This window comes from Sceloporus occidentalis, unplaced genomic scaffold, assembly GCF_023333645.1.
Source record: "Sceloporus occidentalis isolate IW3139 unplaced genomic scaffold, rSceOcc1.0.p SCAF_3, whole genome shotgun sequence".
Classification (NCBI taxonomy): domain Eukaryota; kingdom Metazoa; phylum Chordata; class Lepidosauria; order Squamata; family Phrynosomatidae; genus Sceloporus; species Sceloporus occidentalis.
Window position 1 is genome coordinate 233,981,572 of NW_028316983.1, and position 27,611 is coordinate 234,009,182.

At 39.2% G+C, this 27,611-nt stretch overlaps 1 protein-coding gene across 1 annotated transcript in view; it reads left to right on the plus strand.

Annotated features, from left to right (window-relative positions):
* The window catches only part of FER1L6 (fer-1 like family member 6), a 125,312-nt gene that overhangs the window by 59,105 nt on the left and 38,596 nt on the right, over window positions 1-27,611 (plus strand). Inside the window, exons 14-24 of the mRNA XM_089518947.1 lie at window positions 1,927-2,047; window positions 4,804-4,904; window positions 5,974-6,064; window positions 9,647-9,766; window positions 10,582-10,734; window positions 14,435-14,618; window positions 15,288-15,412; window positions 15,935-16,069; window positions 18,121-18,270; window positions 24,092-24,202; window positions 24,691-24,852. Of these exons, the coding sequence (XP_089375073.1) occupies window positions 1,927-2,047; window positions 4,804-4,904; window positions 5,974-6,064; window positions 9,647-9,766; window positions 10,582-10,734; window positions 14,435-14,618; window positions 15,288-15,412; window positions 15,935-16,069; window positions 18,121-18,270; window positions 24,092-24,202; window positions 24,691-24,852 (1,453 nt within the window). The remainder of the gene's footprint in view (window positions 1-1,926; window positions 2,048-4,803; window positions 4,905-5,973; window positions 6,065-9,646; window positions 9,767-10,581; window positions 10,735-14,434; window positions 14,619-15,287; window positions 15,413-15,934; window positions 16,070-18,120; window positions 18,271-24,091; window positions 24,203-24,690; window positions 24,853-27,611) is intronic.

Sequence of the window (27,611 nt, forward strand, 5' to 3'; positions counted from 1 at the left end):
TTGAGAAGAAGCTATGTTCTTGCTGTATTTCTTGCCAAATGTACTTCCCTAGTGATGTACTCAGAATGACAGTTTTAAGTGAAAAGGGGCTGTTTCAGACAGGGAAAATGTGTTTGAGGGTTGCAGTATTTGTCTTCCAAGTTCTCAGTTAAAACAAAAAAAACCCAAAACATTTCTGTTGTCATGAATTTTAGTCTGGCAATTACTGACACTAGCTTCAGTATTTTAATCCCACCCTCCAGGTATGTTTCTTTTTAATACCATGACATAGCCGAACAAAAAAGTCTCATTTCTTTCACCCTACTCCCGAGTTATAGCACTATGTATCAGTAAAGTGGTGCTTTTTGTGCTGTAACACTGTAGTTCTAAGAAAAAAGTAAAACAAAAATTAGGAGAGGACAAAATTTGTCCTTCAAACCACAGGATCACCTCAGCAAACTATGCCCCAGTTTTTTTAAAATATATATATATTTGGAAGGCCCCTCCCTATTGCAGAGTCAAAAAAATAATAAAATCTCTCGTTCCAGGATCCCTTGTGGATACCAAAAGGGGTCAGAAATAACTCCCATTATTTCCAATGGCATATAAAATGGTGTCCCTTATATAAAATGGCAAAACCAAGGTTTACTTTTGGGAATTTATTTATTAAAAAATATTTTCAAGCTGTGGATGGTTGAATCCATGGGAACAGAATTCGTGGATACACAGGCCCAACTGTGAAACAAACATAAGTGAGTTGGAATCTTTTAATGTTTGCATTAATTCACAGCATAGCCTTAAAACAAAGGATTTGAAGACTGACTTTTATTAGCAGGCATTACTATGTCTTTATATATACATATACTGTGTTTTTAGTTTTAGTTTCATATTGCCTGTTGGCAAAAGAGCCAGGGTCTGTTTGCAAGACCTTACATCTCACTACATGGCTGCTCACATTGGCCAATGTCTGTGTGAATAAACTTGCAAAGCAGCCAAGATCTTAAACATTCTGCTTGCTAAACCTCAGCTCTCGGCAATCTTCCATTTGAGCTTTAGCAATATTTATCTTAATTAACTTGTGAGGAAAGTGAAACTTTGAAAGGGGCTCCTCTTTGATCTAGCTGCCCAAGGTTCACTAATTATATTTTCAGAGCCAGCATTTGCACAGAATATCCATAAGCCCCACTGTCTCATAGCTCTTTTCTTTTCTTTTCTTGTCCTGGAATTCTGTGAAAGATGAGGAGGAAAGGAGGCTGAATCTAGTCACTATATCTCACTGCCCAGAATGCTATGGTACTTGGCAAAGTTAGGTTTTGGGATTACAACTTCCATAATCCGGTCTAGGGATTTCTGGAAATTGTAGTCTAAAAATGTAGCTTTTCCAGGATTTGGAGCATTTGCCAGTACAGCCAAATAGGCTTGCGCAGCTCCACTGACAAAGTAGGAGACTCACGTGGAGGATATTTTGCCCACTGACTCCTCAAGCCAGAACTCAGTACTGGAAAGGGGTCAGAAATAAGGATAAAAAGATCTGACAGTTTCAATCTCTCCACCACCTTTTATCACCCAAAGGAAATCTGGAATTTATCCCGTGAATATCCCAGAAAAATTGTGTAATTACGTGAAACGATTTCACACGACATCTCACAAAACCCGCTATTAAAGTGGTCATAAAGGCCTGTTACAGACTGCCAAAATAAAGCTGCTTCAAGTCTCTTTGGAGGTATGCTATTTAAATGATTCATGCATCCTAAGAATCTGGAAGCTGCCCCAAAGCTGCACTCCAGTGCTTAGGAATTGAGTGTGACTTTGGCGCGACCTGTGCCAGCTGCCAGTGTCATATATAATCATTGTCTTATCATTGGTGGTGGTTTTCAATAGTTAATTTTTATTTAAGATTCAGAAGCACTTCCCAGAGTATTGCTCAAATCTTATCTCTTTTAACAGAAACTACAGTTACTTACCCTATGATGAGAAAAAGCCTTGTGTCTACATAAAAAGCTTTTGGGGTGACCAGACTTTCAGGCTATATTTCTCTAATATCCTTGAGAAAATGGCAGACCTGCTGGTAAGTCTTCTGGAATATCATTGTGTAAGACAGAGAGAGAAAGCTCTATGAACTGTGATTCTCCAAATGGGATGCTAAATGGGGGTATGTGTGGGAGTCACCCACACATGAGTGTTTTCATGTTCTTTGAATATGGTGACATGATCTGCATTAACTAGAAGGTTTATTCACATTACAAGGTCTGCCCCACATATTCCTTCTTCTTCAGTAGTATGAATAGAGTTCAACAGCAGTTGAAGCCAACTGGTGGTTGGGGGATTTCATGCCATTGGGGTAGTGAATATGCACTGGGCTTTAGTCTGAAAGTGGCATCGCTAAGTTTGGTGTCACCTGATGTGGTAACTCATGGTGTCACCCCCCATTGACCTCTTCCCATACCAGACCATATGGAATCCTTAGTAATGTTTAGTAATGTCCTGTGTTACTCATAAATCATAATTCCCATGTATCACTGAATGCAATGGCAATAGTTGTGACAGAAACAACTAGCAAAATGGAAATTATACCTTTAAATTACAATATCATACACACAGCCTAAATGTATTTACACATACATAATTTCATGTGGCTAAAGTGAAAATTTTGTAAGATGTGATATTATTAAATAAAATAAAAAGGATACCAAGGACTCTTGATATCCGTTGGGGTTTGGTTCCAGGACATCCCACAAATAACAAAACCCATAGATGTTCAATCCCCATTATATACAATGGCATAGTAAAATGTTTCCTTATATAAAATGGCAAAATCAAGGTTTGATTAATGGAATTTATATTTTTTAAAAAATATTTTCAAGCCGTGGATGGTTAAATCCATGGATAAAAAATCCATGGATATGGAGGGCCAACTGTATTTTATAAAAACCAATCCTACGGAATCTTGGGTTTGCACTTTCACAAGGTCTTTAGCCTGTTGTGCTAAAGAGTGCTGATGGCTCACAAAACTACCAATCCTGAATTCTGTAGAATGGAGCCATGGCAGTGAAAGTGGTGTACAACTGCGTGATTCCTTCACTGTAGGTGCACCAATAGAATTGCCAGGTGTCTCTTATAAGGCAGGGATAGGCAAAATGTGACAGCCCAGTGCCATTTTTGTGGCCTCCAAGATCCTCCTATGTTCACTTTTTAACCCTCTCCAAATATTTCCAAATGCCCTCTAGGAAGCATGGGGCAATTACCCCCAGGATTTTTTTTTTAGATACAGAAGAGACCTTTTTATCAGCGGGAATTGAACTGGAAGTGCCTTCCACTTCATGTCTTGTTGTAAAAAGCAGACCTATCCTGGACGTGGGCAAAAATGAGTGATGCCTAGAAAAAGTGATTGATTTCCCAAATTTGATTAATTTTCATGATTTTAAATAAATGCATGTTGGCTTAGGTCATTGCAGAATGAAGTGTGCCATTACTAGCAACCTTGCCGTGTGGCTCAAAAGTCTGCCTTACCATTGATGGTAAGGAGCTGTCCAGTAGTTGAGGAAGCAAAATACATTGGACAGCAAAAGTATCCCACAAGAAGGGAGAACTGCAGGACACTATATTGTTTCAGTACCAGATAGTCCCTCAAAAAACATCTGTATGGGTGCGTCTGCTGCTGTACACCGTCTTGGCCTGTCTTCTGGAGCAGATGAGTCTCCTTGCCTGTAATTTAAGGTCAAGGAGGTCAGTCTCATGCCAGCAAGATGAGCTCTGCATCGCCAGTTCACCACAGCCTGTTTTCTTCCCAGCCTGGAAGTAATTTTATGGGTCTGGTGGAATGTGATGTTTTCCACCTTTGTGGCCTTGTAAAAGATGAGACCCCATGAAATCCCCATTACCACTAGGGCCACCAATAGGATAGTTATGAGTTAGGCTTACTGGGGAAGATAGTGGGATGCAACATGGAGGTGGTTTCTTAGCCCTTGCCTCTACTGACCATGTTTGCAATTTAATTAGATGCCAAAAGGGATAAAATCCAGATCCCTATATTTTCCCCCTTGTGAGTTGGATAGTTGTTGGGTGAAAATTACTTGGATTTTTATCACAAAGTTGGTCTATAGAGAAAAGGTTAAGCACATCCTTCCCCTAACAGTGCTGCTGCTACCGTTTTCCCATCTCTTCTTTTGTCTCTATTTCACCAACAGTAAATAAATAATACGATGGTGATTGATCTCCTGGCATCACATACATTTTGAAGGCTAATATGTTTTTCTGTTAATGAGAGGAGAAGAACTCTGGCCACAGCCTTTGTTAAAATTCACTTTGGAAAAGAAGGGGATAGAGAGTCATTTGCATCTTTTGTAGCTTTCTTGGTTAGAAACGTGTTATGTATGTCAGTTAGATGGCACCAATTATTGTTCACTGCTCATGCTAATTAATCTGCAAGGCTTTCCCTCTATTAATTGCATTAAATTAAAGGATTGGCACTTTTAAAATTCAAAATATGACTTTGTCAAAAAAAAAGTTACAATTGAAAGATGTAAGACTGTTTATAACAGGATCTTAGCAATGAACACCCACTTACTGCAGACTTCTGCGTTAATTATAATAAACTGTTTTATGTCTACGGTGAACTTTGGAGCTGATACATTCGCTTCTCAGTCAGAAACGTGTTATGTATGCCAGTTAGTTGGCACCAGTTATTGTTCACTGTTCATGCTAATTCATCTGTAAGGCTTTCCCTTTATTAACTGCATTAAATTAAAGGATCTTTTCCTACTTCTAGTGACATTTATTTGTCCTTTACATAACTGTCTCCCCCCCCCCCTTCCCCTCTTTTAGGAAGAAGGTTTAGAACAAGTGAAAGATTTGATTAAGGTTTCTGAAATGGCATCAGAAGAGAAAATGAAGTCTACTCTGAGTGATTTTATCAACCAAAGTAGGTAAGAACATCTACAGAAAAAGCTCCAAGTATATATTACAGATAGGCAGCAGTTCCCACAAGGCCAGTAAGGAACGGAAGACAAGTATGGAAGCAGCTATACTTAGGAATGAAAAAATTGGTCTATTTTCCACTTCATGATAGTTTCACATTTCTTTTTCATAAGTATATTCACTCCCATTTCTATATCAATCAGCAGTTTTAAAACACATATAAAAATTGTGCCTGTACTTATTTCCTCCACAAAAATGCATATTCTTCTATGCCTTTTACTCTAAAATGTCTATTATGATGCACATTTTGCCCTAAAACGTGCATTTTTGATGCATCAGAAGCTAAAATACACAATATTTAAACCTATTATTATATCTTTACACTAAGAACTGCAAACACAAAATTTGAAGAAGTGCAAAAATGGAAGGGATGACATATTCATATCTGTGGATTAGTGTAGAAAATATAAATCGGGTCACATTGCTTAAAACTGTAGATTGACCAAAGTTTTTGAACATCTGTGGCCATCTCACAGTTGCTCACCTAACTTTGTAATGAATGGAAAATATATCATTACCTTTGGCTCTAACGTTATACAATGAAATATTTTCAGTTCCATTTCCTTTGCCCATTCTCCAATAATTCATTTCTAGAATGCCTACCAGGCTTTTGGAACTGTCAGAAGAACATAACATACACTGGAAATTATTGGTAACATCCTTTGCAAATATATTAAGCAAAATTCTGGAAGGTCAGCATGTGTACAGAGGCGTTCCCTTGCGCAAATCTCTTTTGTGCACAGTGGATAAGATGCAAAATAGCCACATATCCCCCAAACTAATTAATATAATGTTGAAATATTACCATACAAATTGTATTTCCACTTCTCTGTGCTTCTTACTACTCTAAATGATGCATCCATTTTAATATAATATTATGAATTTGAGTTCTTACTATCTTTTAGCTCATCCATTCTGCTAAATAAATGGACTTGTTACAGGAGAATTATTATCTGTCTTTATGAAGATATAATCTTTTCCTCACTTTAAAAAAATGCTTTTGTGTCTATCTCTCAGGGCCTTTATTGCGAGTGCTGAAAAGAAGCCCAAACTGATGAATCGGACAGCTTTGGACAAAAAGAGGCTGACGTTATGTAAGCAAGAACTGGTATGTGAGATATTTCCTTGGATCGTCCTGCAATGTGCTATAAATGTGCCTCATTGACTGAGTTGATTGTCTCTGTGCACCAGAACTGATTCTGTCTCCTAAATGATGGTCTTGGTAGCTTTATAGCATACAGGAAATATCTGCAATGCTTGAGGATTTGAGAAGAATCTGCAGAGCTCTTGTACTTCATAAACTGAGACTTTCCCCCAGAATTATGTTGTATGCCTTTGGTAGGCTGTGGTTTATACTTTTATTTTTATACAATGCCAATGTGTTAATGGCAATATATAAATATATGTTTGTGACAGGGAGGGAGGAAGCCAATGTGGTGTAGTGGTTTGAGAACTGGACTAAGTCCAGCTCTGGAGAACAGAGTTTGAATACCTGCTTGACTGTGAAAACTTACTGGGTGACCTTGGGCAAGTCACACTCTCTCAGCATCAGAGGAAGACAAATGTTGCTAAGAAAACTCCATGATAGGTTCGTCTTAGGGTCACCATAGGTCAGAAACAACTTAAAGGCACACAACAATAATAACAACAACAACAACACATATATACACACACTCCACAGTGACCATCAATCACTAGTGACCATATTGGCAGGGGAATTGTAGGACCTGTAGCTCAAAATTGTATTTTCTATACTGTAACTTTTCCTATTTTGGTTCACTGAGCTTCAGAAAAAAGTAGTTTGAACCTCTGACCAATGGGATAATGTGGCAATGTACAGTCTTATCACATGGGACCGACAGAGTTGATTCATCAAGATTTCAAAGACAAGGTAGAACATCTAAAATAGGAAATATCTGGTAAATACAGTACATAGGGGCATATGAAGCGGTCTTGTTCCATGTCAGACCATTCAGCATTCAAATAAGTAGCAATGCAACCCTCTGAGTCAAGAGTAGGGTAGGGCCCATCCTTAATATCTTGTATATCACACACATTTCTGGCTACATTGCAGAGAGGAGGCCTCTGTGCATACAGTTGTACATGTAGCTTTCTCCACATGAGCTGGAATCATGTGCTACCGAAGTTCTAGCTTGCCTAGAAACTTCTGCATGTACAGAATGTGCTGTTTTTGGTTTTGCTGAACAAGGTTTCCAAGCTCATTTGAAACAATGGAAACCCAACAGGCATGCTCTATATTTTTAGGAAAAAGAAGAACTAACATTTAGTACTGGCAAGGAAATGTTTATTATCACTGTGGGCAGGTGAGATATTTCATGGTAGAGTTCTCTTTCTTTACAAGCTAAATCTCTGCAAACACAACTATTAGATGTTTCCTTACCCTTTATTGTCTGATAGTGAAATAGTAAACTGTTTGAAGATATTTATCTCATGAGGGAGTTCTTCCCTGATCCATTATGTCAACTATTCATTGTAATATTTTTTCCTGACAGCACTAGGCTTTGTTCCATCACTTTTCTAAAGTGAAAGAGGCAGAAGGTACCTTTTTTTAAAGATCAGACTCCCTGAACTTAGTTTGCATCCTAACAAGAATAGAGCCCTAAATCCTTTTCATGTCCTGCAGTACAAAGCAGATAGGAGAAGTTCATTAGCATACGTTAATGTAGACAGGTTCAATGCTGTTGTTATTATTGTTGTTGTGCCTTTAAGTCATTTCCAACGAATGGCAACCCTAAAGCAAACCTATCCCAGGGTTTTCTTGGCAAGATTTGGTGTTGTTGTTTTTTTTTGGGGGGGGGGGATCCATTACCTTCCCCTGAGACTGAGAGAGAGTGACTTGCCCAAGGTTACTCAGTGGGTTTCCATGGCTGAACAGGGATTCAAACCCTGGCCTTCAGAAGCATAGCCGAACACTCAAATCATTACACCATGCTGGCTCCCCTCAGTTATGCTAGAAAGCCTGAAAATGTTAATATAGGAGTAGGATGATTGAGGGCCTGTAAAGACAGGCTAAAATAAAGCTGCTTCAGGTCACTTTGGAGGTATGCTGTTTAAATGATGCATGCGTCCTAAGAGGCCAGAAGCTGTGCCAAAGCTGTGGTCCAGTCCTTAGGACTGGAGCGTGGCTTTGGTGTGGCTACTGACCTCTTAGGACGCCTGCATCATTTAAACAGCATACCTCCAAAGTGACCCGAAGCAGCTTTATTTTGGCCTGTCTTGTACGGGCCCTTAGAATGGGTTTATGATTCTTTGCTCCCAGAAGCTTTAATGTTTCAAACTCCAGTTACCTGATCTAAGCATAAAGGAGGGGGAATAGCAGTATGGTTTACTAGGGGCCCCAGCCTCAGGAGATTGATTCTAGTTGCCCACAACTGTCATCTTGCAAAAAACTTGTTAGCAGAGCAGTTTGGAAAGGGTACGAATCGTATTTCCTTTACTTTAGCTCACCTGCATACCAAAATGGTGGAAGATCTGGTAGTTGTACTTTATCTCATAGTGCAGTTTTTAAAACTTCAAATTCTTTCCATCCCAAATATTGGGGGTGGGGGGGGGGAATCAATAGGTCACGCTAAATTCTTCAAAAATGAAGTGAAAGAATTTTCCTACCTCATCTGCACCAGCCAAAACCAACAAATCTTCCCAGAATGTGGCTAACTCTATTGTACACAGAGCTTGGAAATGTTACTTTTTGGATGACAACTCCCAGAATCCTGCAGCTAGCCTTGTCTGTGAATATGATGGCTGAGGGATTCTGTAGACTAAAATGTAACTTTTCCAAATTGTGCATGTACCTTGCCTGATCAAATACAAAGATGTGAGGTTTCATATCTGGAGTGGCTCATCTAGTCATTAAGTGGCTGCCTAGCATGACACTGACATAATTGAAAAGTCACCTGCTGTGCTAAAAGCAGCTTGGATATCTTTGGTTTTGCTCTTGCTTTTGGCATCCCAAAGAAATCGGGAATGTATACAGAATTCTTTGTGACATCTATGGGATCCATTTTGTTCAGTTGGCTGGAAAAAGAAAATTGACAGCAATTTTTATCAAACATCAAATACTATTTTTCAGTCTTGGCAGCTCACGCAGTTAAATGAGCATGACTGAATGCCAAGGAATTTGATGATAAGGGATCAAATTATGCTTGCACATCTGCATTACTTTATAACATCTATTTATTTTCATTTGACTTGCTTTTCTACATTGTTCTGCCTAAAGTGGTTCACAACATATTAAATTAAGAGCAACAAATCTAACCATGCAAAAACTCCTAACATAGCAAATTACAAATGCAATTGTAATGCCAGTAACATTTTTTAATTTTAAAAAACTAAATCCATACAATACTGTCCCAGTTCTGCATGTTTGTACAGAGTTAACAAAGTGATAAAGAGGGATGGTAAAAGGAAAGTAATGTAGTTTTTTTTCTGTGAATAATTCAAAAGCTGGAGATGTACAAAAATGCAGTTAGGAACCTGATTAGATAAAATTCTCTTTTGACATCTAATCTATTCCATTGTGGCAGGCACTGGTGCAGTACTGGAAGATGTGGCTGAAATAGGACCATTTGTCCTCCTTTTGTGATCTGGTGTGGATAATGTGGAACAGATAGTACAAGAAACTGACAGTGGTCAGTGGCTTTATGAACACACTGTCTTTTTGTTTTGGCAGGAAGCAATGTCCAAAGATGCCAAAGGAATAATCCAGCAGCAAAAGAAGAAGATTCCACTAGATGAAATGATACGTGAAACCCAAAGTTTTATTGAGAACATTCGCTTCTTAGTAGATGAGGTAATGCATCCAAGCTTGTTTCTGGAGCCACTGGACCTCTTTTGTGTCCAGGGGCAAGTCCCACGCCACAAAAACAACACATGCACAGATATTTTGGAAGCAAAGACCAAAACTATTTATTGCTCACAGCCACATCCTATTAGAAGAAGAGGCACATTAAATGGGATTTACATAAGTTGACTCATTCACCTGTTCCTTCAATGAGTCTGGTCTAGCTGAGACCACCAATGAGATTCAGGACTTATAACTCAACCTATTTTATGCAGATGCATTTTTGTGTTCTTATTTTTATCTATGCAGACTTTATATTTAATTAAATTGATTTAATTATTATTTCAAACCAGTATGTTTGTTTTAAATCGCTTCCAGTGCATGTGGCAGAAAAGAGATTCATGAATATGAAAAATAAAGTATACATGAATAAAAATAAGAACACTAAAATGCAGCTGCATAAATTCATGTGTAAATGAAACCCACATAACCCTGCTTCTCCTAACCTCCGACTTTTTCCTGTAATGTCTGCATTGAGCTTTAGGCCTGTTCCAAACTGAGGGCATATATATACTGCAGAAATGTTGAGGCAGCATGCTGTAAAGGTGGGCTGAATATCTTCTATCACTTTTAAGATAGGCCTGGTTTTTTTAAAATTTCTCTTATAAAAGTTCCTACAGAACTGCTGTAGGAACTGAGGTCTGATTGTTGATTCACAAACGCTTGGCATAATCAAAAAATGTTGTTTTCCCAAGATATATACACCTTTCGGGAGCCTAATGCTATCTTTGATACCAAAAGCATGTGTCTGTCTTTTTCTCAAGCCCCAGCATACAGTGCCTGATGTGTTCATCTGGATGCTGAGCAACAACAAAAGAGTTGCATATGCAAGAATCCCAGCCAAAGACTTGCTTTATTCTCCTGTGAACGAGCAGAGAGGAAAGCACTGTGGGAAGATTAAAACCCACTTCTTAAAAGTAAGTCTGAGTAGCTTCTAATCATTTTTAGCACCACAACATTGCATCTGATGCTCCCTTTAGACTGCTCAATAAATTTGTGGTACTCCTTGCTGTACCCGATGTTTTGTAAGTTGACATAGGGAATCTGTAACCATTAGACAAAATACATGTGGAATGACAGAGAGAGATGTGGGAGAATGCATTTTGCAGTGCTGCAAACTTTTCCTGCCATCAGATCTGACTCTGTTGACCATCAGCTGCAGCTCCTGGCCTTTTTCTGTAGATCAAAAATCTGATAAACAAAAAGGTTTCCAAACTGTTTTGAAGAATTCAGTTATGAATCAACATGAGTTTCCTTCCATATAAGTGACTGGATTTTTAGATCACTAACAAAATGAGGAATGGAAATGTGGTAAGCATTAAGTTCTTGCAGAGTCAGCATGGTATAGTGGTCTGAGTGCTGGACTAGGACTCTGGGAGACCAGGGTTCAAATCCAGAATGGAAACCCATTGGATTGCCTTGGGCAAGTAACACACTCTCAGTCTCAGAGGAAGGCACTGGCAGCCCCCTCTCAACAGGTCTTGCCAAAATACCTCATGATAGGATTGCTGTAGGTTGCAAATTACTTGAAAGCACATGACCCACTGAAATCACTGTTTGGTTACAGCTCTTTTAACCGTGATGATAAAAATATCCTTAAGTGGAATGATTTGCTTCCCAACTATCTGTGAGTGTTTAACTGTTAACTCCAGTTTGTAATTACTCTCCACAAGCACTATAGACGGAAGAGACTAGAGGTTACACAAAATTGTGAAAACCTTTGACAAATGCCAGAAAGAAAGAAATACAGCCTTTGCAGTATGGTCAGTAAGATGGCTAAGTTCACTATACTGGAGAACATGATCTGCCCATATGGTAGTGAGCATTGGTATCCTACTTCTCCACTGATGCATAGTGATGAAGGACAGATATGAAAATCTTTTCACACTACACAGTTATAGCACTATGATTCCACTTTAACTACTATGGCTCCATCCTATGGAATCATAGGGCCTGTAATTTGGACAGAGGCACTAGAGTTCTTTGGCTGGGAAACTCACAAAACTATAGATCCCAGACTCAAAAAACAAAACAAAAAAGATTGCAGGATTCCATAGGGTGGAATCACTGCTGTTAATGTGGAATCATTGTGCCTTAACAGCATAGTGTGAAAACAGAGGCATCTAACACTATTATGAACACTTACTGATGATATCACAACCTGATGGGGCTTTCTGGAAATAACCTGGTTGGAGATGAGCAAAACCATCTCATCCTTGCAGTTGTTCATTAAGGTTTTTTAAAAAAATACTTGCGGCATGTGACTGTCATGTAAACCTCATAAGACCCAGAGATAATAATAGTAGTCTAAATAGGATTATAGGCAAGGACCAGCAATATGGGGGGGGGGGTGTCTCTGTGAACAGTACCACTCATATCCTTGCTCCTAGGCCTACAAAGTCACAGGCTTTCTTAGAGCCATGACTACTAAGCCAGTATGGAAATGATATAATAGTAGTGCAGAAATACTCTTGCTTTCATTTTCCAATTCTGTTTACTTTTTCTTCAGTAATCCTCTGCTATCTTGGAGTGGTAAGGGATTTAATAGGACCCACAGCCAACCCTACCCTTAGGTAAAATGAGTGAGTTGTCTCAGGGTGAAGAGGCAATGACGAACAGGGTGGTTGGAGATGAGCAAAACTATCTCATCCTTGCACTTTTTCTTTTGGGGAACCAAATTGTGTGCTTTGTATGGTGTGCTCTTCACCCCTAAACTAGCCCACTTTCCTTGGTGATGCACAGAACATTGTCAGTGTGGAAGTGAGATTCAACAGCTAGTAAGGTCAGCTCCTGTAGAAGAAATGTATTTTGTAGGTGTGCAATCTTGACCTTTGCTTTAGGCAACAATGTATCTTGGACTTAATCTGCACTAGCAGTTTCTTCCTTACTTAGCTCTACTGCATTATTCTACTTCATTTTTTCTTGTAGTAATTTTTCATGATTCAGATGAATTAAAAAGAAACAATTTAGGAAGGAGCAGACTTTGTAGCTTCAGGAGGATTAGTTGAATAAACATTTATAAAATATTTATTGTAAGGAGATGATGTTTGGAATGTTGTATAATGCTTGTCTGTAAGAAATCACTTCTATTTTCAAATGGTGTTATTTTACTAAGGCAAATAATTTAACGGTTAGATGCTGAAAACACCAAATGAAAGAGTTGTTAGCACTTGATTCTTCTCCAAAAGATCTGTCTGCCCATCAGGATAATTCTTGGAGCCACTTCCAAAAGAAACCTGTCAGAGTCCATTCTCACTCTCTTGACAGAATGTTTGTCTAATATATAAAGCCTAAAAGGCCTTACTTACCTGACATGTATTCACTCTGGTGGATTAAGAACAAAAAAGGTAAAACAAACATTTATCGTTAAGTAAATGGATGATATCACTTCAGAAGGAATATGGATAATATCTTTTTACTGAAACAATGGGGTTTATTTCTTATTAGCTAGGGGCTAGTTTACACAGTATGGGGGGAAACAAATGGAAACTCATTAAAAAGTTACTATTATTTTTTGCTGGAAACATATGAATTCCGTTTTTTCTCTGTTGGCCTTGTAAACTAAGTTGATTGAACTTATAAACTAGCTTGTCTAAATGCTTTTTTAAAAAGTAAAGAGAAGGGACATGAGCCTCTGTTTTGTTCAGTACTATGATGTGGAGTGAGATAAAGGTGGCTACAATTCATTGCTGCTTGTGGCCTTGATCCAGAATAGCCTTCTGCATCCCCTTGAAGACACGAGAAATCTGATCCGTATTGGATCTCTAATATGGAACAAATATCAGTCGCCACATTTCACTTCCTCAAATCTGAACATGTAATTTCTATTTTATACATTTTTTCTAATTATAGATTTTTCCAGTTATGCAAATTATTCTGATTTGCATTCTGACTGTGCAAATTGATTACATTAATTGTTGTATTTTTGCTCCCACTACATTTTAAACCTTTAATAATAAACAGTGAAAAGAGAACTAAATAAACAATGAAAATAGAACCAGTATAGAATAATATTTTAAGTGCTGGCCAGGGAAATCCAAGTTCGAACTCCTACTTTGTTATGTAATTTATCATGTGACCTTGAGCTACCATTAGTCTTCAGCAAGTCTACCTTATAGGCTTCTCCTTTGCTCCTTGTATTTCCGCATTTACACCACTCACTCTCCCTTCCCTTCTTCAGTCTCCTTGCATCCTGAGAGGCAAAGGACTTTCAAAAATGTCTGTAGTCCTAACCAGGTAAGGTCTCTATCCATCTTTGGATCCCTGTACCTGCTGTACAGAGCCAACTCAGCCATGGAAACCCTCTCAAGTCATACTCTCTGAGACTCATAGGGCAAAACCACTCTGAACAAACCTTGCCAAGAAAACTGTGCGATAGTCTTGCCTTTGGTTCATTGTTGGAGACTACTTGAAGGCGCACAACAACATCAAGTACCTGCTGTGTTTACTGAAACACACAAACACAAACAGAATAAATTGCTAATTGTGTGAATAATGCCTTTGATCCTACATCAGACTACTGATCAACTTATCGATTTCTATCATTGTCTATCATTATCTATCACTGTCTACTCTGATTTTCACCTGACCTTTTGATTTCACCTGACCTTTTTTCAGTTGCCAGGAAAAAGGCCCCCCGGCTGGAACGTCCATGGAAAAGTTGACACTTACCTGTGGCTTGGTTCCGCCAAATATGCCCATGCTATTTTGGACAACTTACCTGTTGGATATGAAACAGAAACACCTTTGGCAGCAAGTGGACACCATACTCCTCCTCCACCCCTCAGTGTGGCCTACAAAAGTAAGCAACATTTTAAACCTAGAGGAAGAAATGCAATCTAGTCAGATATCAGCATGACCTACTTACTGTGCTACTGTTGTAATGTATGACATGAGTTTTTATAAACAGAGAACATATTGCACTTGGCACTTCAGAGGTGTGCTTTCTTGCATATAACAACATCACGCATCCCACCCACTCCTTTTTTAAACTCTACTGTTAGGACCAGCTCTCCAACTCTCACTACCAGTTTTCATGAGAGGCAGGTGCTTAGTGTGGTGAGTTTCTAGCAAACCCTTAACAATCACATGGACCATGTGCTGTAGTCCAAATGTAATGTTTCAAAGCTCTGTCTAAATTATCATTCCCCCACCTCCCCATTGCTCCAGAAGATAGGATCTAGACTGATTAGTTCAGATAGAAGAGGATTTTAAATAATCATTGGGATGAACTTCTTGACAGTACAAGCTGTCCAACAGGATGGTGATGAATTCTGCTTAGGTAGACATTTGTAGGCAGAATCTGTATGACCGTATGCCAGACATGCTGTTGTAGTAGACTTTCTGCATTGGCATCAGATTGCATTAGATCTGTTTAGAAGTCCCTTTCAACTCTGTGATTCACTCCCACTCACAATAATGGGACAAGGATGGTAATGATACTGTGCTTTCCTCTCTTCTGTTCCTGCAGCCAAGCATGTCTTCCAGCTAAGAGCTCACATGTATCAGGCCAGAGGGCTTATCGCAGCCGATAGCAGTGGGCTTTCGGATCCTTTTGCCAAAGTAACTTTTGTTTCACACTGCCAGACCACAAAGGTAAGGAATAAAAGGAGGAAAGGTTGTTGTTTTGGGGTTTGGACAGGATGCTGAAAAAGTGTCAGGCTGTTTGTTAGATAAGCATTGCCCAACACAGAGCAATTTCTGGCATGTGCCTGGTAAAATATAGGAAAATGTTTTGTGATCACCTGATCATCTTAGGTGAGAAGGAACACAATGTTGTGAGACTAAGGGTTGGACTTAAGCAGTTTTCTGGACTCGAGATCTCAAGTATCTCTGCATGGCCAGTGGCTTGAACTAAATGCCTGTTGGGATCCCTTCCAATTCTACAGCTCTGTAATTCCATGATTCTGTCTCCAAATGGGAATGAATAGACTAAGGGCTACAAAGAAATTTGGGCAATGAGGATGTACATTATTTGACTGAGAATGACAATTCTACTTTCATCAAAAACAATGATTTTCACTGTCTTCGCTGTCCCCTTAAAGAGTACAGGTATCTTGCATACTCTGCTAGTATTTTGGTTGCTTTGTTAATTTTTTTTAATTTTTGCCCCACCAGATCATTCAACAGACTTTGTCTCCCACTTGGAATCAGATGCTGCTGTTTAATAATATTGTACTTCATGGAGATGGGAAAGAAATTGCTGAATTCCCCCCAGTGGTTGTTGTAGAGCTCTATGATGATGATGCAGTGGTAAGTGGCATCTCCCCCTTTTTATTAATTTTAAATTTGGGATGGTTGTGTGTGGTTATGAAGATTATTGCACTATCGGCTTTTTCCCATTCTGGGCATGGGCTGAGACCAGGCTGGGACCGTGTCTTATCACACACCTCCATGCCCAGACCATTATCATCCCCGCCTTCTCTCATCCCTGGTTAAAAATGCTTCTTTCCCATCAATGGAAGGCATTCCAATCGAGGACAGCATGGTAATGATCTGGGCACATTGCTGTGTGGTAGTGCATGTTCCCTGCCCAGTCCCAGCCCATGAGAGGGGGAAAGGGAATGCGACATGTGTGCACAAAAACATTCATACATACATATGAACTAAAACCCTGCTGAGGTATTACACTGTTTATGTAGCAAACAATGTTGAACATGTACAGCTTTTTAAAAAATGTTTTCCCTGTGCAATCACATTGCTTTTAACAGAGGACAGTGTTAACGTAAAAAAACCCTATGCGTTATTGTCCTGGAAAATATATAGAATGCTGAAGGAATGAAGCAAGGCATGGATGTCCTGTCCATCCACTAGAATTGCCAACTTTTGATTTTAGAAAAGCTAGCATCCTGACTGATGGGGTCAAAACTACATCAGACAGGAGACAGGAACGTAATTCTTTACTACAATTCTTCTCAAAGGAAGAAATAAGTAATTTTTTGCACTTTTCTTCTTGCTATGAGAAGGTCTTGGAAAACCACAGGGACTTATTATATTATTTTCTGCACATAAAATGCTGTTTTCTGCTTAATCAGTCACATGCAAATTTTATGCAAAATAATACCTAAACTGCAAAGATTCTTGTCAGTCCAGAATTTTTCTTGACAGTGTTTCTCAACACTCAAAGAACATGTTTTTCAGTCTTTACAAATACTGTTTTTCAGTATTTACAAATATACTTTCCATACACCCAGGGGGAATGCCCTTGGGGAATCAGCCAGTTTAGAGCCCAACAGAGTTGAAATTTGGTGTCATGGGATGTAGCCAGGAGAGATTTATTTGTGTTGTGAGTCAAACCTAGGACCTTATCACACTAGACGAATCCCGCTCAGAAATGGGATTTAAAAGTAGAAAAAACCTACAAATGCAGGATGTTTTTCAGATGACGTTTCTTCCAAATAGTAACGCGAAAATAAAGTAAACGGAAAGTCGACAAAAATGACACCTTTTTACTTCTGGAAACTTCACTTTATTTTCGTGTTATTGCTGTTTGGTGCAAACATGTCTGAAAAACATCCTGCATTTGCATGTTTATTCTACTTTAAAATCCTGGTTCTGAGCAGGATTCATCTAGTGTGATAAGGCTCCTAGAGACTGCTAGAATTCGATGGCTCATTTGGGTGAAGCTTTGCAAAATCTAGATTTCAGTGTATCACCTCACCTGATATTATTTTATTGGGAAGCCCAATAAAATTCTGTGTAGTTGACAGTGCTGGTCACCAATGCAAGGCCTGGCAATTTTTACTATACTGTGTTACCTTACATTTTATAAACATGCACACACATAACCTCAGTGATCACAAAGGATGGGCCGTGCTTAGCATGCATGCTAGACCTGCTGAAATTCCTTCTTCTGAACAAAATTTTAGAGGCACAGGAGCCCTAATTCCTTTTACATCTGACCACCTAATAATTCTATGCCTCCAATTAGCCCTCCTTTATATCCCAAAGTCTGTTTGTCAAGATGATTTTTGATGACTGGTAAAATGTGTAGGAATGTGGTAGCTCAGCAGTTAAGATGCTGATAGTTGCAAGATGGGCAGTTTGAGGCCCAAGCACCATGGAGTTCATTCAGGTCACTAGATAAATAGGTACCACTTTAGTGGAAAGGTAATAGTGTTCTGTGCAGTCATGTTGGCCACATGATTACAGAATTGTCTTTGACAATGCTGGCTCTTTGTAATGGAGATGAGCACAGCACCCTACAGTCGGTCACGACTTGACAACCCTGTCAAATGGGAAACCTTTACCTTTTCAAATGTGTAGATGAATGGCATTATGCTGTGTGTTTTTTAAACATCTAGGGTAAATCAGAATATATTGGCTCTACTGTGGCAGCCCCTGTAACAACACTGTCTGGTGACAAGTATGAGCCACCTAAACTTAATTACCATCCAGTGTACTGTGGAAATCTTTCAGGAGGGGATCTCCTTGCTGCATTTGAGCTCCTTCAGGTAAGCCTAGAATTACTTCTTTATCAATGTTTTTACTGGTAAATGTCAACTCTAAAATCAACAAAGAGAGGAAGGTACACCTTATAGTTTGTTTATAACAGAGACATATATGGGGCTGGGATAGGAAGATATAAGCTTTTGTAATATTTGTTATATTGTAATATTAACCAAGACAGGTTTGCATAAAATAAAAGTTCTCTTCATGAGCAAACTGCAAGCTAAGCAAATGTAAATTAAGCAAATACCTCCAGCATGATGGAAGTTGCCCCAAAGGTTGGCAAGATACAGAACTTTCCTAAACAGTAAGCACATGTAACAGCACCACCTCATGGTTGGAGATGTTGCGGGTAGAGTTGATTCACTGTTTCTCCATGTGCCTCCTCTACCCAAAAGATTCTGCTGGTGAATATCTGTGCACAACTTGTTGAGCAGGTGAGCACTCATCTGCTACCTAATGCAGCAAAAATAAACCAACTACATACAGTCACTCAGACTCTGTCTCATCCCTTTCTTAATTTACATTTGTACAGGTATCAGTTTAGTAATCCTGGATCAAGCCTAGTTACAGAGAAATTTGCTCTTTGAGAATTTCATTACAAGCTGACCTATGTAAAGCAGTAATGGGCTGGATGAGGAAAAACAGATTGAAACTGAATCCAGATAAGACGGAGGTGCTCACGGTAGCTGCCCCGAAACCAAGAATTGGGTTGCAACCTCCAGTCCTGGATGGGGTCACACTCTCCTCCAGTGACTGTGTTCGCAGTCTGGGGGTGCTCCTTGACTCGTCGCTCCTGATGACAAATCAGGTAAATGCGACGGTCAGGAGCGCCTGCTATCAGCTTCGGCTGATACGCCAGCTGCGCCCTTTTCTGGAAGTAAGGGATCTCGAAACTGTTGTGCACGCACTGGTAACCTCACGCCTGGACTTCTGTAATGCACTCTACTTGGGGCTACCCTTGTGCTTGGTTTGGAAGCTTCAGCTGGTACAAAATATGGCAGCCAGGCTTGTCTCAGGAACATCTAGGAGGGACCACATTACTCCGGTTTTGAGGTCCCTCCACTATCAGCTTCCGGGCCCAGTACAAGGTGTTGGTTATCACCTTTAAAGCCCTAAATGGTTTGGGTCCAAGCTATCTCAGGGACCGCCTCCTCCCGTATAATCCTCCCCGCGCTCTCCGGTCCTCTGGGAGGAACGTACTGCAGCCTCTAAAATCTAGGCTTGCGGCGACCTCCCAGAGGGCGTTCTCTGCTGTCGCCCCCAAACTCTGGAACGACCTGCCAGATGAGATCCGTCAGTTGACATCATTAGACAGCTTTAAAAAAGCTGTCAAGACGGATCTCTTCCGGCAGGCCTTTCCAGATTAACCATCCCGGCCCGGGCTCCCTGATCCCCTCTTTCCTCTCGTGGCCCCATCTTTAGTGATGGTTGAGGATCTCCAGAGGGACACCAGGGTGTTTAGTTTGTTTTAATTATGTTTTATGCTTTGATATTGTGTTTTTAATCTGTCATATTTTTCAATACTTTCTTAAGGAGGGGAGGGATTATAATGTTTTTAATTTTATATTTTACTCTTGTTATATTTACTGTTGTCAACCGCCCGGATTGGTTCGCCACAGGGTGGTATACAAATAAATATTATTATTATTATTATTATTATTATTATTATTATAAAATTCCTGGACAAATAACAACTTTGGAACATAGTTATCTATGTTCTCCCCTGCCATACTTCTTCAATGTATTGACACATTTCTTAGTTCAAGCAATCTATCATAATGTGTTTTGAGAATGCATGTTTTCAGAGATAATACATGGACAGAGCATTCTGATAGACATCAGCTCAGGAGAATCAGCACATTCAAATCCCGGCAGACTTATGTTGATCAGGGGAGAAGGTTTTCCCCACGTGGCAGCTAGTGGCTTACATATGTGTGGGCCAGTGAATATTCCCTAGTTTTTAATCTGAAGTGTAAAAAAGTTATCTAAGCTAGGAGTTGCTGAGCCATATCTTCCAAATAAATTCTGTACTAGTCTTCCAGCAGCATAAAGAGGAAAACAAAGGGTATATCTGACAGAAACAGATGAAGGGCAGGCTTTTTGGATAAGTCTTTTCAAGTTTGGATTTAATCCTGGAGTGGATTCACTACCCCATGGACTTGGAAACTAGCCGCCTACTCTGCCCCAACCCCAACTTTCCCATCCATCAGAGTTTCTTTTTCTCATTTCAGAGGTTTGCTGCGAGAATCAAGTGATCTTGGGACCTATAAACCAGGGGTGGGCAGCTGTAGGAGGGTTGAGGGTCATTCCCTTGCAACCCTACCTATGGGTTGCACCCCCCAGCTGTACTATCTTTTGTGGCTATATTCCAGCCCAAATTGTGACCATCTGTCATTCCTAGCCACCATTTTGTCAAGGATACAGCTGTAGGTCTTGCTTTTCCTACTCCTTATGTAGATTCAAGTCTGCCTTCATCTGTTTCTGTCAGACATATCCTTTTTTTAAATGCTGCTGGAAGACTAGTGTTTGATAGGCAATGGAAGTAGAGATTTCCACTTTGAAGAATGGACTCGAGTGCAGAAGTTCCTTCTTGTCAGAGTACTGACATCAGGAGTACAGTGTGCTCCTGAGATGTTCTCCCAGGTGCTATAAGGGTTTAATCCTTAGAAATGTGTATTTGGAGAAAAACGCTTTACCAAGACATATTTGAAATGTACACTAAATGCAAAGTTGTGTATGTAGGTAAAACAAAATATGCAAAGTTAATGTAGAAATAAGGTTTGAACAGATTTATGGGTGAACAACTGTAAAACGATTTGGACCCAGAACTAGATGTTTTCAGCCCTCTCTACAAATTAACTATGATCTTCTTTATGAGCAGGCAAAGATCTGGAAGACCTTTCTTTGTATTTTACTTACAACCACTTTGGGATTCTTCTCAGTAAAGGATGTATTATATATACAATGATTTACACTATTATAAATCATCTTTTATTGTACTATCACTACTCTCCATGTTGCTGTAGCTCACCAATATATTTTGGCAATTCTTTTTGTGTTCTGTCAAAGTGTAAAAGGCATCTGTAAAAGCTCCCATTGGCCTTATCTCGGTCAGTGAAAAACAGATGGAACTCATTTGATAGGAACAGAAAATGCAAAGTTTTATATGTCCCCAAAGAATGTACCTGAATTCCTTAACCTTTCCAAGAGAAATCACTTAACTTTATAACTGTGAAGTACTTTAAAGGTATTTCCATTTATGAACAGTAATAATTTGATTATGCTTCCGCCAATGGATGATCTTTATATAATCTCAAGAAGTTTATTGTGTGTTGTCTCCATAGGTAACCTGTTATATAGTCTTCTGCCTCATAAGAAACCTGTAAATCATTTTGCTCTCTAATAAAGCAGAATTCCTACAGGATTTAGAAAATCACAGTGAACCACTACAAATCTGGCATATTATATATTTATTCTGCTAGTAGGATACTGAAATCACTATTTTGGTAATCACTATTTTTGGCTCCTCCAGGGGAGTTTTAAAAATTTGAAACAATTAGACTTTTTACATCCAAATATGAAATGAGCTGTTTCCCCAAGATCCTTTCTGTATTATCTTGTTTGTGCACAATAAATGTATACTTGTCATAACCACTGTTCCATCCAAGAAGAATTGGCCTAAAAGCTATGGTTAGTCATGGCTAGAAAAAATGAATCAATTGGATTTACCACTGTGTTGACACACCACTGAGCACATAATTCGATACATTTGCTCTAGTTGAAATTACAAGAAGGAACCCAACCACTATTTATTGCATTGCAGTTTCCTCATAGAAAGATAGTTTGTACTTGGGAAAATGTGGTTATCCAAGACCAACATCAAGTACAAACTATACTTTTCCAAATGTTTGTGAAATGGAGCAAGCCCTAAAATAAACATGCTGTCTTGGCATAAATTGGTTTTCCTCATCCATAGATCTCCTGCAGCAGACTTATATAGAATATATTTCTTTGTGTATGAATCTGTTTGAAATGAGCACTCAGTTGCACAGGCCCTCCTTACAGTTGCTTCATTGGAAGAAGTGCATTTGTTGGGAACAAAGGAGAGGGCCTTTTCATGTGTAGCACCCAAATTACAGAATGCCTAAATAGTCACATTCGCCTTGTGCCTTTGGATGCTTTTAAGTGGGCACTATAGCCAGTGGTATTCCAGTGAACAGATTAGATTCACTGAGTCTATTCCGTTCAAGGTTGAGAAATCTCTTTTAGCCCAAGCACCAAATTCTGAGGCCACATTCCAGTGGTGCATGAGACCACAGACAAAATGTTAAGTCTAACATACTGAGCACTGGCATTGGGGCATTCCAACATTTTAGAATGGGAAAATAGTCCCCACAAAACTGGGCAACCAACAAATGATATTAACATGGGGAAGACGATGTGGCCATCTAGGGAATCACAAAGGGCCAAATTGAGACCACAAAAGGGATGGATTCAGCATCAGGGCCTATTATAGTTTTTTCCATCCCTGTTATAGTTCTGATGACAATCTACAACCTGAGAAATGGGAAAGAGGTCAGAAACATTATATGATAATGTGTCACATCCCCACCCTGACCACTTACTGTGAACAAGGTGGGAAATGCAAGATAAAAATTCATTTTTTTCAACTGTCAGTGATTCTTTTATAGAGACACATTTATGGATGTAGTCATTTTTAAATGGTGAAATTAAGTAGTACAATCAAGGCTGCAAGTGGGATTTGGATCCAGCAGATCTAAAGCTGCTCCTAGAACATCCTGCTTTGTTTCCCAGCAGTGGTACTCCTCTGACTTCAGAGCTTTCCATGGATCTACTAGCAGCCTTCCACATGGATGCCCCACTGCCTGTGTAGCAGCCAGAAAACTTTCCTTTTTGGACTACTACAATTCCCAGTACCTCTTCAGCTATCATGGCCAGCATGTAGTCCAAAAAACTTTACTAAGCTCTGGGTACAGTGCAGCCATTCCATTGGGTTTTTGTTTTGTTTTGTTTTTGTAGAAAGTTTTCATGCTAACGTTGTTTTCTGTGGTGTCTGTTCCTCACATCTTATTTTTAAGATTATTTTAGTCTTGTAACTCTAAAAGCACCAGATCCTGTGTGATCTTGGAAGCTAAGCAGGGCCAGCCATGGTTAGTACTGGGATGGGAAACCATAAATGAATACCAGGTTTTGTAGACTATATTTCAAAGGAAGTAACTGGCAAAACCATATCTTGAGTATTCCTTGCCTAAGAAAATATGGCAGCAAAATGGCTCTCTGAACCATTTTAATTTTGTCATACTTCCCAAGTTTCTGCCTAAGTTTAGTTACAGTAAATTTAAACAGAGGGAATGCTCCAAAGACTTCCAGATCATTGCTGTTCAGCAGATGGTTCAACCACCTTAAAATAGGCTTTCTAAACCATTTTAATTTTCTCATACTTCCCAAGTTTTTGCTTAATTTTAACTACAGTAAATGCAAGCAGAGGGAATGCCCCAAAGACTCCAGGATATTTGCTATTCAACAGATGGTTCAGCCACTTTAAAACTGTAAGCGTAATTTCAGTAGCAGTTGTTGTGACTTCTGTGTAGAATACAACTCTGTTAAAGCATCAAATTATGTGCCCCAATGCCTGGTCATGTTGGTATAAACGGAAAAGAACAGATGATTTCAGAAAGTACACTTTCTGTGTATGTGTGATGGTCTTCCATGCAATGAGAACTGCTGCAGTATCTCTGGACTACATATAAGAATGCTAGAGCTAAATAGTAATACAACTGATGATACATTTTCATTTTGCAGGTCCCCGATTCTGGCCCTGAAAACCTCCCACCTGTGGATCCTCCAGATGCCAGTCAGATCTACCCAGTCCCAGCCAACATCAGGCCTGTTTTAAGTAAATACAGGGTAGAGGTGAGTTAGGAAAGAATAATGCTCCATATTCTGCCCCTGCACCATTCATCAAGGGTTCTCTGTTGTTTTGGAGTTACATGCAAACACTTGCAGTCAGGATCATTGTTTTTAAAACAGGGAAGTGATTTTTGCTTACCCTATTTTTCCCCATCTTCGATTTGGATGGCACACTAATATATGGTAAAAAAACCCCCAAACATCTATAAAGAATTCAGCCACCATTTTATTTGATGTTGCCATGAGCTACAAGCTACTTGAAGGCACATACACACATACAGATTCTGTACATTGTTTGATGCTGTATGCTTTATCATTGTTGCATGATCCTCCAAAATCTTTACAGGTACCCAATTTATTTAAATATGAAATGAGTAGTTATAAATAATAAGTTTAAGTATTTATTATAAGTAAGTCATAAAATAACAATGCATTTAAATATAATCTATTAAAAATAGATGTGAATGTTATTTCTGTTTCTTCTGCTGCAGGTTCTGTTCTGGGGTCTTCGTGAACTGAAGAAAGTGCAGCTTCTCTCTGTGGATCGTCCACAAGTTCTCATTGAATGCGCCAGCAAAGGAGTGAAATCGTGTGTCATTCAGAGCTACAAAAACAATCCAAATTTTAATGTCCTGGGAGATTGGTTTGAAGTGGTACATATATAACTATAACTGTCTACTAATTAGACTCTTCTTACACAAACTGAAAAATATAGCTCAAGTATAGTTGGGTATTTCATAGACAAGTACATATGATAAGAGGATAATCTAAGATCAAGCAAAATACAGTGAATAAGTGTGAGATTGGGATTGGATTCAACTCGCGTCTGAGATATGGGGATCGCTAAGGACGTTGTCAGACAAGGGAAATTGGAAGTATAATCCAATGGCAATCCGAACGCAATCATGGGGTTTCATGTTATTGCGTGATAGACTACCACACACAATTTCGGGCAATGGGGAGTCAATCAGAACGCAATCATGGGGTTTCACATTATTGCATGAGAGGTGATCACACGCAATTTTGGGCAATGGCAAGCTATTTTCAGGCAATGGGAAGTCAGTTCAAACACAATTTGAATTCACGTAAATTCGCTGAATTAGCGAATTCACGTGAATGTGTTCTGGTCCCACTTTCTTTTCATTCGAAATTAAGAGAAATTCCTCCTGTCTGATAAACTCCTAAGTTATTTGGAGCCAAACGTGCTCTTCTCATTTAAAAGGATTGTTTAGAGAACAGTTGGCCCTCTCCTTACACGGGGGATCCGTTCTGGACCCCTCCGTGTAAGGCGAATTCCGCTTATGCTCAAGCCCCATTGGAAACAATGGGGCTTGTGCATGGCAGCACGCAGGTGCCACGGTCACGCACACCCATTCAATTGAATGGGATGCGCCGCCCCGCGCGCTCCCCGCGGCTTGAGTGCGTAAGCTCAAGTCTGCGTAAGGCATGCCAGCGTATGAAGCGGGCGTGCTGTATAAAATAGAGGAAGTTCACTTATACATTGTGAGTGTCTAAGCATATACAGTGCAAATAATCTGATAAGCACCCATGTTTTGTATGGTTTTTTTTTAAATGAAATATTAAGTGGGGAGAGATGGCTAGTAAAACTACATTATGCAAGAAAGGATGGCAAGTTAGCAATAGGAAAAAGCCTCCCATTGCAAACATTAGTAATTTTGTCTCTAAAACTACTGGGGAGAACCTGAGATCACAGCTGGGGAGGAAAGATTTCTTCACCCTTTCCCCCATGTGCTGCTATTCATTTAAAAAAATCATCACATCTTGCTATCTGGCATTTAATTAAAAAAACCCACACACCACAATGTAGTTGCTATTCAGATTGTTAGTGTAAAATGTCAGCAAGTCCTGAAGTACTTGGAGTCAAAGAAGTGGGGAAATGTAAATAAGGGGACATTTTTAATTAATATATTATCCTCTCAGGTGTGCAAGTGGAAAAGCCATAGTTGTTTCCAGAAAATCTAACAACCAGACTTTCCGGATTTGAAATATAATTTCCCCAATATATCTGGTTTTGCCTCATTTTACCCACTATAAAAGTCTATGGAGAAAAATAATGATAAAAATTTGGAATTTTCATGATGTGGCAAGTCATTTGTCCCAGGGGACTAGTAAACTGATAGATGGAGCTAAAACTGAAACCAAATTTTGCTTAGACTTTATGTGAATTACATGGATGTAATGAGTACGTATAAGAATTCAGTCCCAGTGTCAAAGCTGACAGTAGAGTTAGCATGCTTAATTTCCAAGTACTGTATGATTGAGGAGGTATGTATCTCTAAGGAAATCCCATTGCTGGACTGGGGGAAATGTACTAATTGCTGGCAATAAAGAACCCTCTTAATGTTTGGTTTGGTTCTCATTTAATTGTCTAGGTGCACATGAGGTTGCAGCATTGCTACAGGTGTGGATGTGTATCCCCTGCATGCAAGATCAAAATATAAATATAGTTAAAAAATTTAAAGAGACATTTGCAGGTATTTTGAGGGTGTTTCAGTAAGGCTGCTGATATTTTTTAAATTTAGCACATTTAAAGCCACAACTGAACTTTGTATGGATTTAGGGCAGGGATGGCAAATGTGGCCCTCAGGATTCTAAAATGCAGCCCAGAATCCTGTTTTAAAAAAAAAGAAGGCTTATTTGGGGTGATTTTTCACCTTAAAACATGCCAAATCCACCCCAATCTGGCTGCAGATATGACAGTTTACTCCCCCCCCCCCCAGAACCACACAACCTTAGAAAAATTAAAATTGACAACAGTGGAGGGATTATGTAACACATAGAGTGGCTCTTTTTGCCACAGCTGCAAAAGAGATTAGAAAGAGAGAGTTAAATAAAATCACCATAAAATGCACGGGAGATGCAAAGTATTAATCAGATTTTATGATGATATTGTATAAGTTTACTAATATCCAGAAAGATGTCCCCTTTTCTTGTTGTCCTTTTTATCAGCTAACTATTTTAACTGCAGACTAAATGTTGGGACATTTTTGTCCTTTGTATTCTGTGCCTTTTGTTTTAATTGTTTTATGCTTTTTGATAAGCTCGTTTTGTCATGGCCTTTGGCTAGTACAATAAACGTTGACTTGACTTGTAAAAAAAAAAGTAACATCACTTCCAGTATATTGAAATGCACCAATGTGGTTAGCGTGGGTAGACCCTCCACAGTTGCCCATCCCAAATTTAGAGGAACACAATGAGGATAAATATTTTTCAAATTTCAAGGGAAACTGAAAACAATAAGCTCACTTAAACATACCAGTAATCAAATTCCCAGGAGATTTTCTTATACATTTCTAGGCTACATCTCCAATTAAATCAAAATCCTCAGTGGTCCTCTGAAGTATGTGCTGGTGCCACCACAAAAGAGAGAAAGAATGGCTTGTTATTGGAT